The sequence below is a fragment of the Opisthocomus hoazin genome, chromosome 1, assembly GCF_030867145.1.
Source record: "Opisthocomus hoazin isolate bOpiHoa1 chromosome 1, bOpiHoa1.hap1, whole genome shotgun sequence".
NCBI lineage: Eukaryota > Metazoa > Chordata > Aves > Opisthocomiformes > Opisthocomidae > Opisthocomus > Opisthocomus hoazin.
The window spans coordinates 138,709,954-138,721,199 of NC_134414.1; the positions used below are offsets into that span (position 1 = coordinate 138,709,954).

General features: G+C 59.6%; 2 protein-coding genes across 2 annotated transcripts; both read left to right on the plus strand.

The window, feature by feature from the left end:
* The first annotated feature begins 4,003 nt into the window (after positions 1-4,003).
* Positions 4,004-5,812, plus strand: LOC142360470 (C-type natriuretic peptide 2-like). The gene is made up of 2 exons (XM_075412919.1): positions 4,004-4,102; positions 5,558-5,812. Exons 1-2 carry the CDS (start codon positions 4,004-4,006, stop codon positions 5,810-5,812), a joined length of 354 nt encoding a protein of 117 aa, XP_075269034.1.
* A 1,653-nt stretch (positions 5,813-7,465) lies between these two features.
* On the plus strand, positions 7,466-11,246 carry GAPDH (glyceraldehyde-3-phosphate dehydrogenase). Its single transcript, XM_075438008.1, has 12 exons — positions 7,466-7,528; positions 7,902-7,945; positions 8,522-8,621; positions 8,850-8,956; positions 9,036-9,126; positions 9,262-9,377; positions 9,494-9,575; positions 9,725-9,876; positions 9,956-10,034; positions 10,268-10,351; positions 10,497-10,594; positions 10,941-11,246. Exons 2-12 carry the CDS (start codon positions 7,923-7,925, stop codon positions 11,008-11,010), a joined length of 1,002 nt encoding a protein of 333 aa, XP_075294123.1. The 5' UTR covers positions 7,466-7,528; positions 7,902-7,922; the 3' UTR covers positions 11,011-11,246.

Sequence of the window (11,246 nt, forward strand, 5' to 3'; positions counted from 1 at the left end):
AGGCACATTGGCACTAATCCCAGAGCTATTAGCACAGAATTATTTCCTCCTACCTGCCAGTTCCCTAGAAAGCAGAGCAGTGACTAGCTGGGCAGGAATCAGAAGGGTCCTCCTATCAGCAGGTTCCTGCAGATCTTCTGTGTTCTCTGTCTCTGAGGAGCTACCAAGTTCCTGCAGTCAGCTTGGTCACCTGTAGTTTGCCAGCAAGTAGAGCCTGCTGCTCAGTTCTCATTTGGCCTGGCTGCATAAGTAATGACAAAAGGCTACCGGAGTTTATTTTGCTCCTTATAAAAAAAAGAAGCATTAGGAATTTAATAGCTTTGCAGGGAACTGGGAATAATTTTTTTTTTCTTTAATACCAATACCTGAATGGACATGAATGTGTTAGATGCTTGTAGAAACAAGTAGACGAGGGAGTGATGGGATGAGAGGTGTATTTACTGGGCTGGGGAAGGTGGGCCAAACACCATGCTTGAGTCCCATGACCCACTGGAAAGATCTACCCCCTTGCTGCTGCTGTATAATAGCCAGATACCAATATAGACGCCCTCCCCAACTCCAGAGCACCCCAGTAAGAACAGGACAATCCCATGAAGTAGAAAGATCAGAAAGCTACAGCAATATTGTCCTTCTTGCCCATCCCCCCTGCTGAAACACTTGGCGAAGGCTACAGGAGACAGGCAGCAGCTATGGCATGAACAGTAAATACGACAGTCATGCTCGCTGTACGTGATTCCCCACCACCACCCACAGGCTATGTCACTCGCAAATGGGAATGGAAAAAAAAAAAGCATGTATGGATTTCTACCCAGGCACTGTGCAGCAAGTCTCGTCTATATGGGAGACAATATGTTGACAATACTGCAGTGAGGGAGACATGAATGGGTGGATGGACGAAGCAAGGTGGCCATAAAACTCTCCAAGCGTTCACTGCCCTACCCTCAGGCCACACTTTTCCACTACAAGTGGTTAAATGTTTTCCTTGAGGAAAGACGCCTTTCAGAGGCAGAAGGAGGGTTTGTCAGGCAATGACTGGACTGACAGGTCGCTGCTTTGTGGTCCATCTTCCGCTCTTTCCTGGGCACAGCACTGCCTGGTCAAGTGAGAGTGGAAGGTCAGTGAGCTGGAGCTCCTGCTGGTCCCTCTCCACGGGCTGTTCTGGTGGAGCATCCCTCTCTCCTCCCTGGCCTCTCCTGGCATGGGAGGAATTGGCACGTCATTGACAAAGGAAGCCCTGCAGGAAGATGAAGCAAAAACCAAGAGGGGATTGAACAGCTCCACAGTGGCTGGTGCCTGAAGCAGCCGGTTGCTGCCCTTCTGTTACTTGCAAGCAGCTGTTCTGGTGGCTGCTGTGATGACTGGAATGTTCTGAGCCAGTGGGATTACTCAGTGCCAAGATCTGTGGTGTTTCCTTTCTCCCTGGGACTCCTGACCATGGTGGGCTCCAAACTCCTACAAGTGGTACCAGTGAAATGATGTGAATATTGTCCTTGCTTCCAGAGCCTGCAGCAACCATCAGCCCTTTCCATTGCTGTGGGCCAAGGGTTGTTCCCCCAAGGCACTTCACCCAGTCCCTAGTCCTCCCACTCTCTAGTTGCTGTGATCCTTTCCTTTACAAGCAACTGTTTGCAAAAGACTGGTGGTGATTGAGCAGAAGACCACTTTTCCGGTGATCTTGCAAGCTCCAGAACCAGCGCCCCAGCATCAGAGGGGAAAGATTTTTATAGAGAAAACTTGTTAGCGCCAGAGGAAAGAAGGACAATAACCTATTTGAGTCTGAGAAAACTGGGGCAACTGGGGACTCGTTGTCTGCCAAAGCCTTTTCACTTCACGGTCGTTGCCAGGACATGTCAGAGTAACTATTCAGTTCTACTGCTGTCCCAGCAAGGACCTGGGACACAGAGCAGCTGCAGCTTTGAGGCACCTGAGTCACTGAGCACCTGCAATTTATCCAGGCTTTGCTGGATTTGCCAATTTGAAAGAAAATTTGCAAATTTTCTCTGGTCTCTAGAGTTTCTCGCTTATTATGGGACAGTGATGACTCCTTCCCTCTCGCCAGCCCCAGCTTTTGCTGGACCCGAGGAGGGGACCCGTCACTTGAGAGCTCAGAGCCTGTCTGTCCCTGCAGGGCTCAGCCTGGAATTTGGAGCAGTTGCAAACACATTTCTGGCATTCTTCTTGCAGCATGGGGGCGACCTTATTCAGGTGATGCTGGATCAAACCACCACTGCATTTCGTACCAAAAAAACAAGCGTTGTTGCTTTTGTACTTACCTTTTGCCCAGGAAACTGCTGACTGCTGGCACCAGTGCATCCAACCTGAGATGCATCTGCCTGGGGCTGTCTTGCTGGGAGCACGAATGCTCCAGGAGACTGACTTAGCTCCTTCTGGATGGTCAAATGTGACTCGGAAGCACAGAACAACATCTTCTGAGACCTCTCGCATGTGGGATGAACATGTGCTTGCTTCCCATTCTCCTCCGTCGCCCCAGCGAGGGGGTGACAGGGGACTGCCAGCCAGCATCACCAGAGCATTGCTCTGCAGCCAGCACCACCCACGGGTTGCAGGTATCGGGTGGAGCTGGCACACGTGGAGTTGCCCCGGCTTGTGCGAAGCCTCTCCTGCTTCCAGCGTCAGCGCTCCAGACGGAAGCCCCACACTCACTTTTCATGGACTGGATGCAAAACGGTTCATGAAATTTTCTGGCTCCTTGGGCAGGGAGAAAGGGACCCGCAAATCTGCATCTGCAAGTGCAAAATGCTGGGAAGGAAGGGAGGGAAGGAGGGAAAGAAAGACAGGGCAGGCATCTGAACTGTGACTTTGGTTACCTCTGCAAATTTTTTCCTAACTTTCTTCTTTGCTTGGAAAATAATAAACAAAAGCAAGCAGCAAAACAGTGTCTGTCGAGATTCAACCCACTTGCTTCATGCAACAGTACTGAAGAGCGGGAAGTTTAAGGCATCATTAAACTCACCCAGCACACCCACTGCAGATCCTGTACTGGGGTACAGCCCCCCCATTCCTCTCCTGTGACAAATTTTCCTGATTAGTCTCTGTCTTCACACCCAGGCTGACTTGTGCACCCTGATCTCCAAACAGTGACCTCATTGCCTTGTTCAACTGGTGAGAAACTACAGTAAAATGGGAGAGGTAAACAAAGCGGGGGGGAACTAATGGCCAGAAGATTTAGGAGGTAGGAATCTGCTCCTTGCCATCCAGCTTCCATTGTGCGCCCGAGCTTGAGAAAGTGCAAGCTGAGCTTCGATGAGCTCTTTTCTGTGCTGGTTCCTCTGGAAACTCAGCCCAGCCCTCCAGATGGTGACTCAGGACAATCAGCCTGCAAGTTTATACGCCCGCTAGTACTAGACCCACGCTCCCATCACCGCCACAAATCCCGTGGAGTTACTGCTGGAGTTCACACACCTTCTGCAGCAAGAGCTCTTCATACCAAAGGCAACCAGTTCACCAGGATATAAATATTAAAACAAAAGTCTGTACTGTGACAGAGCTGAATGTGTGTCAGCTCTGTGCAGCCAGCAGCGTGACTGGCTGCCACTAGTTCATGCTCACGCTGATTAGACAAAAAGCATTAACAGCACTCTGCCTACAAGGAGTTATGTTCAATATCACTACACAATGCAGCCTTCAATACCCTCCTTCGGGACGTGTCTTGGAGTGTCACCCCATTCCTGACTCTGTCAGATACCTCCAGGTCCTGGCCAGCAGCAGCTCAACTCGCATTTGTCTTCCCAGACACTCAGCAAACACCTTTGTGTCCTTTTTCTTTAGAGGAAGGGGCCTTGCTGAGCTCACCCTGAAATATATCACCCTGGACAAAGGGGCTGAAAGGTTAAGGAGCTCTGGGGGGTGGTTCAGCAGGGAGCTGGGGGCCAGGCGCCTGCCAGAACCAAAGCTATAAAGGCAAAGCGCGGCTAGGGACTGCACCTGACACGGATGCTGCAGGTCCTGCCTTGCCTCCTACCAGCCCTGGGATAAAAAGAAGATGCCGGGGCTCCGCTCGTGGCCTCGCTCACTTTTCCTCCTCTTAGTTCTGCTCTCTGCCAGCGTTCAGACTGTGTCCTTACCAGGACAAAGGCTACAGGTAGGAGGGACTGGGAGAGAGCTGAGGGAGGTTTCAGGAGTGGCAGGGGCAATCTGGGGAGGTTGTGCTTGAACCTGGAACGAGTGGGGGTCCTGAATTCCAGCTACCAGAGCCTGCTGTCTGTCCTCACTGCTCCTTCCCCTTCAGTCCGACAGCCTCAGCTCTAGGGTGACTGTACCTTTATAACTCAGCTCCTAAGGGGCATCAGCATCAGAAAGCAGCAGAGGACAACAGCTTTCCAGTGCTCTCCGGTCTGGGGCAGGTTGCCTGCAGGACTCCCCACATCCCCTGCAGAGGTTTTTAATGGCAAAGAGACCGGTCTTGTCTAACTCCGCCCCGTGTCAGCAGCCACCAGAAATTACGGTCGTGTCCCTCATCACGTTCAGTGCCCCGGTTCTGACGTTTCAGAGGGAAGGCTCATCCTGTTAGGTTGTGATTTTCACTCCTAAGCTCAGTACTATCCTCCGTTAGCCCCTCTTTAAGGCGAAGAGCCCCTGTCAGGATGCCAGCTAAGGGCTTCCTCGCTTGGGTGAATCTTTTACCCTCATCAATTACAGCAATAACATTTGGCTTTCAAATCTGCCCGGCTCCCTCTTACCCAAATCCTAACCTGAGCCCCAACACCCTGCCTTCACGTCATCACGGGAAAGCTACAGGGAAGCAGTCAGGACATGAACTAAAATCACAAGACAGATCCTGCTATGACTCACCGCTTTCACTCCTTGCTGAAGATGCTCGTGTCCGCTCCAGTTAACTCGCTACCAAAAAGGGCTGCACAAAGGCACCTTCAGCCTCAGCTCAGCACCCATGTGGGGGACAGATGCGGAACGGCTGCTGCAGGCTGCTTCCCCGGGGCAGCCATGCTGTGCCCCCGCTGTGCCCAACGCAGCTCCGGACCCTCGCCTCCCCATGCCGGTGGTGCCAGGGGTGTGCGATCAGCACGTGCCTGCCCGTGCAGACAACCTGGGGGATCCCTGGCAGATGGGGAGCCCTGCTTCCTCACACCCGCTCCCCCCGGCGATGCTGCCCCTGCCTCCTCCCCATCTTTAGCAGCAGGCATTTGGGGCAGGTATGCCCCCCCCTTGTAAAAAAGCAGAGCAGCCCGAGCACATGGAGGTGCTCAGCATCAGCACAAGGAGCAAGGGCTGAAGCCTGCGCTGCCTTCCAGGCAGAGGGGGACGGGGTTTGACGGGAGCAGGGCAATCTGGGCTCAGGCAGAGCCTCACAGCAGCCACCTGCCTGCTCTCCTGGATGGCAGCAACATCGCTTCAGACCACAGGAGCTGCTGCTTCCCCGCGTCTGGATGCAGCGTCACAGTGCGCAGGCACCATTTCGCGTCCTGCCCGAGCCCCAGGGAAGGTGTGGGTGGTGGAGTACGAGGGGGTATGAGGCCTGTTATCGCCAGGAGCACAGGCAGCTCCGCTCTCACCCCCCTCTCCTCTCTGTTTATCCCAGACGCTCCTTTCCCAGCTGCTGCCCCCGGAGCCCGAGTCCACGCCGGGCGAAGAGGACATGGAGGGGTCCAGCTCCGGCCCCCAGCCGCTCTCCTCCACCCTGCCCTTCCCCCCGCCTGGGGCCAGGGCCGCCCGTCTCTCTCTCTGGCGCAAGGCCCTCGCCAGTCGCAAGCGGGCGGCCTGGAAGGCCATGCCCAGGGGCTGCTTTGGGCTGAAACTGGACCGGATCGGGACCTTCAGTGGTCTGGGGTGTTAGCCTCGGCGGGGGGGGGGGCGGGACACGAGCCAGCTGCCAGCGCTCGGCCAGGCGGGCAGGGGAGAAGCGAGGGCAGCGCTGAGGCGGGAGGGACGCGGGACCAGCGGCAATGCGGGGCCTGGCCGAGGCGGGAGGCGGCCGACCCCGCTCCCCCGCAGCCAGACGGGACCCAGGCGCCCGCCGCACCGGCCCCGCAACCAGCACAACAGCCGCAAGCCCGGAGCCATCCCCGTGCGCGGACGGGGAGCGGCGGGGAAGCGCCAGCCACAGGACCCCGACCCCCGTCCCCTCAGGCCCGGCGCGCGCATTAAACAGAGCTCTGCCAACGGCCGCGTCCCAGCTCGGCGGCGGGGCGCGCGCGGCCGGGGGGCGGGGCCGGGCGGTGGCGGCAGAGCTCTCCCCCCCCCCCCCCCCCCAACGCGCGGGGCCATGTTTGTGCGCGCGCGCGCGCCGCCATTCCGCGTGGGGCAGCCGGCACGCGCGGCTGCGGCGCGGTGGCGGGGGGGGGGTGGGCAGGTATCGAGCGGTCGGCGGGCGCAGGGGCCACGCTGGATCATGCCGGGCGCACTCTGCCCCCGGCGCTGCCCTGTTTGCCGAGCAAACACAGGGGCCTCCGGCCTCGGCAGAAGCTGCCCCCGAGAGCCCCCCCCCTTCCCCCCCGGACTGCGGCACCGCGAACCCCGGCGGCGGCTCGCACCTCTCCGGCGCCGCGGGAGCCCCCGTCCCCTGGCCTTTAAAGAAAAGGTCGTCACCTCGGCCGGCGCTAAACTTAGCCGGCGCCCCCCCCCAATGGCAGCGGTAGCGGGAGGGTTGGGTTACGTTCGCGCTGCGTTGACCCCGCCGTGCCCCCCACCCCGGTACCTGCGTGGCTCCCCCAGCCCGCTCCTCCCTCCTCATCCCCGCAGCCCCTGCCGCGGCCCAGCACCCGGGGGGACAGCGCTGCTCCCGCCGCCCCCGGGCCGTGCAAAGCGCTGCGCCGCGGCGGGGGGGAGCGGGATGGAGCCCGGCGCGGGGGGCGGCCGGCCAGGCAGTGGCCATGCGGGCGGGCAGGATTTCCGCCGTCACGTCCCGCCGGCGGCAGCGGTGCCGCAGTGCCTCATTGAGATGGTGCTCACGCTGCGGCGGGCGGCCTGCCGGGGAACCAGACCCTCCCGGGGAGCCGCTCTCCCCCAGCGGGAGGCGCCTGGGGACCCGCTGCTCCCTCGGGGTGCCCCACCTCTGCGGCCCCTTTGCCCTCGCCGCCGTGCTGGGGGAGCAGGGCGGGCTGCAGCCGAGGTGGGGTGTGTGTGTGGGGTGTCTCGCCTTTGTTACCAGGTGGAAGCAGCGTCCGCCATTCCGCGGGCAGCCAGCCCCTCTGCGGCTGTCACCGGGGGCCCTCCCCGCCCCGGGGGACACCCCACCCCCCTCCCGCCTCCGGGACCGGGGCATCCCTCAGCCCCGGCGCCCGGGTGTGGCTCGCAGGGCCCCGTGGGGACCGTTGAGTCCCCCCGCGCCCGGCGCGGGGCCTTGTTGGGGGTCTGGGGGGGAAAAAGCCAGGGTTGCCCAGGCAGCCGCACCCGCAGCGGGGCGCACGTAGCCCGGTCCCGCCCCCGCGCTGCCATTCGGCGCCGGCCCGGCGGGGCGGGGCCCGGCCCGCCCCCTCCGCGGCTATAAAGGGCGGCGGAGGGGCGCTGCGCCACCTCCTCACTGCGTGCCGGGGGAGCTGACGGGCGGCAGGTAACGGGCGGCGGGGGGCAGGCGGGGGAGGGGGCCGCATGCACACGCGACCCCGGCTCATCCATCCGCGGGGAAGGGGGGGGGACGCGGGCGCGGCGGCGGGGGGCAGCAGCCCCCGGGCGGAGCGGGGCCGCGGGGCCCGCGGGCACAAAGGCGGTGCGGAGCGATGCGCCGCAAGATGGAGGCGGCTGGGGGGGGGGGGGAGGGTGTGACTGGTGGGGGGCGGGTTCAGAGCGCGTGCATCCTTCCCCCCCCGCCACCCCGCCGGTGGGCGAGACGTTAGCGGTGCCCTGGGCGAGGCGGGGCCGCCGCGGGCGGTGGCTGGTTCCCCATCCCCCGCGCCGGGCGACTCACCGGCGGTTTCTGCCCCCAGGAACATCCCGAAGAGGCGAAGATGGTGAAAGTCGGAGTCAACGGGTGAGCGCCGGGGCCAGGCGGCGGCACCGGGAGGTGCCCGGCTGGGGGGGTGGGGGTGGGGGGGGAGGTCGCTTCAAGGGCGGGGAAGGGGGGGTTGGGACGGGGAGCTTCGCGCCCCGCGGGTTCCTCTCCAGCGTCGCCCCCCGTACGGGGGTGTGGGGCCGGGCGGACTGCTGAGTCACTTCCCCCTGCAGATTCGGGGTGAGTCACCCCGGAAACGCCGCTGCCGGCCCGCCGCGGCCCTGCCGGGGGTCCCCGCACCCCCACCGGCGGGCGGCAGAGCCCCTGCCTAAAGGTCGCCCGGGGGATCGTGTGTCGGCGGCGGCGTGGGGGACGTGACCTTCTCCCACCGGGCCGAGGAGTAACCGGATCCACGGGGCCCTCAGTAAATTTAGCGCTTGACCTTTCTGGTGCGGGGGTCGCTCCTAATCTTTAACCGAGGCGCTTTGGCCTTTGGACGCGGCCCTGGGCTCCCTCCCACCTTGCAGGCGGATGATCCCACAGGAAGGCAGCGGGCCATGCCCGGCCCGGCAGATTCCGTCTTGCTGCTCTTCACCCGTGTCTCTTTCTCCCCAGGTTTGGCCGCATCGGCCGCCTGGTCACCCGGGCTGCCATCCTTTCTGGCAAAGTCCAAGTGGTGGCCATCAACGATCCCTTCATCGATCTGAACTACATGGTGAGTTGCTATGCAGTGCCCCCTCCGGGCGCCTTCGAGTACGGCTCCTCCGGCTCCCTTCTAGTAGCTTCCTAGGAAAACCGGGTGTGGGGTAGAGGCACAGAGCTGGGAGGTTTGGCAGAGCCGAGCACAGCGCAGCAGCTGGACGAGGTCAATGAGGAGGTGGGGAGCCGAGATCGTGGAGATGGCAGCTGGGGTGCCTGACCTGCCCACCTCTCTCCTTGACAGGTTTACATGTTCAAATATGACTCTACTCATGGTCACTTCCGGGGCACTGTGAAGGCTGAGAACGGGAAACTTGTGATTAACGGGAATCCTATCACCATCTTCCAGGAGTAAGTATCTCTCTTCGTTCTCTGGAGGATGAAAGCAGGTGTCTCGCGGAGCACCTCTTACTGTTCTGTCCCTCCTCAGGCGTGACCCCAGCAACATCAAGTGGGGAGATGCTGGTGCTGAATATGTTGTGGAGTCCACTGGTGTCTTCACCACCATGGAGAAGGCTGGGGTGAGTATGCCACACACAGGAGAGGAGGTGCTGCTGCTCCTGCCTGTGCAGAGTTGTTCAGGGTGGGACTGGGAGGGAGAAGAGAGCTGTTGGAGGGATTCTGGGTTATCTCATCTCCTTCTGCTTTTTTTGCAGGCTCACCTGAAGGGTGGCGCTAAGCGTGTTATCATCTCTGCCCCCTCAGCTGATGCTCCCATGTTTGTGATGGGCGTCAACCATGACAAGTATGACAAGTCTCTGAAAATTGTCAGGTAAGGAGAGGGGGAGATCCTATCTGGCCTGGAGCTCTCACCAGCTGCATGTAGTCTCGTCTCACCTCTGTAGATGTGTTGCCTCTGGCTCATGAGCCTTTCTCTCTCTTCTACAGCAATGCCTCTTGCACTACTAACTGCCTGGCGCCCTTGGCCAAAGTCATCCATGACAACTTCGGCATCGTGGAGGGTCTTATGGTAGGTCTGGAGTTTGCTGCTCAGGAGGGTGCCCTGTCCGCAGGTCCCCTCATTTTGAGGGGAGAACCATCTGTACTCCCTGGGTCCCTTGGGATGCTTTTTCTGGAGAGTATTGGCTGTGTTCTTACCCCTGTCCTCTCTTCCCCCAGACCACTGTCCATGCCATCACAGCCACACAGAAGACAGTGGATGGGCCCTCTGGGAAGCTGTGGAGGGATGGCAGAGGTGCTGCCCAGAACATTATCCCAGCATCTACTGGGGCTGCTAAGGCTGTAGGAAAGGTCATCCCTGAGCTCAATGGGTGAGTGTTGTCCCTCCTTGGGAGGAGGCAGCTGCTGCCTGGCCGGCTGCTGTTCCCTGCTGACTGGTGTCCTTCACAGGAAACTTACTGGAATGGCTTTCCGTGTGCCAACCCCCAATGTCTCTGTTGTGGACCTGACCTGCCGTCTGGAAAAACCAGTAAGTGGTGTGGGCAAGGCCCTGGCAGCCTCCAGACCTGCCCCTGCTCTCTCTAAACTCCATCTTTTGCCCAGAATTGCCCTCTCTTGCATCCATCTCTTCCTGAAGATGCCATCTTTGTGAAAATGGCACCTGCCATGGTGCTCCTATGTGTCTCTTCTCCTCCCCTCCCCCCTTGGGCGGACATTTTGTGTGAGTTGGGATCTGACCATCTTAAATTTCTCTCTTCTTAGGCCAAGTATGATGACATTAAGAGGGTAGTGAAGGCTGCTGCAGATGGGCCCCTGAAGGGCATCCTGGCGTACACAGAGGACCAGGTAAGTAACTCCTGGTCTCTCGGCCTGTGCTTACTGGCACTCGCCTCATTTTCTTGGTGGTAGCAGCCTTGCTGGGGTCCTGGTTCGGCACTTGTGGTTCAGGCTGTAGGTAGCTGTAAGCATTAGAATTTCCCCTCTGTTGCAGGTTGTCTCCTGTGACTTCAATGGTGACAGCCATTCCTCCACCTTCGATGCGGGTGCTGGCATTGCACTGAACGACCATTTCGTCAAGCTGGTTTCCTGGTAGGCACAGCATGGGGGGTGGTGGGGAGAGGCTGGAGTAGGGGCTGGCATAGAGGTGTTACAGATGTTGGTCCTGTTCATAGCTGCTGGCTGGCGGTGCAGTGTGATATGGACCCCTGCTGAGTAGGGTGGCTTCAGCATGTAAAAACCTCTGTGGAGTGAGATTGCTGGTTATTTGACATGACTGTAGTCTCCTCCTTCCCCTGTTGGAGCGTGGGTGAGAGGCTTCCTAATTTATGTGCTGGAAGCGGATGGGAAGCTGAGCTGTGTGGGGTGGGGCAGAGGGGCAGGGACAATGGAGGAAGGTGATGGGTCAGACCTGACAGCACTTTATTTCTGTCCCCAGGTACGATAATGAGTATGGATACAGCAACCGTGTTGTGGACTTGATGGTCCACATGGCATCCAAGGAGTGAGCCGAGCACACAGCCCAGCCCCCCTGCTGCCTAGGGAAGCAGGACTCTCTGTCGTTGGAGCCCCTGCCCTTCTTCACCACCGCTTAGCTCTGCATCCTGCAGTGAGAGGCCAGTTCTGTTCCCTTGTCTCCCCCACTCCTCCAACTTCTCCCCGAGCCTGGGGGAGGTGGAGAGGCTGATAGAAACTGATCTGTTTGTGTACCACCTTACATCAATAAAAGTGATCACCATCTGAA

Bases quoted from the DNA above. Each gene is read 5' to 3' on its own strand.
- LOC142360470 (XM_075412919.1), top strand. From the start codon at position 4,004: ATGCCGGGGCTCCGCTCGTGGCCTCGCTCACTTTTCCTCCTCTTAGTT. The intron at 4,103-5,557 runs GTAGGAGGGACT...TGTTTATCCCAG, and splicing joins TACCAGGACAAAGGCTACAG to ACGCTCCTTTCCCAGCTGCT.
- GAPDH (XM_075438008.1), top strand. From the start codon at position 7,923: ATGGTGAAAGTCGGAGTCAACGG. The intron at 9,877-9,955 runs GTGAGTGTTGTC...TGTCCTTCACAG, and splicing joins GTCATCCCTGAGCTCAATGG to GAAACTTACTGGAATGGCTT. The intron at 10,595-10,940 runs GTAGGCACAGCA...TTCTGTCCCCAG, and splicing joins TTCGTCAAGCTGGTTTCCTG to GTACGATAATGAGTATGGAT.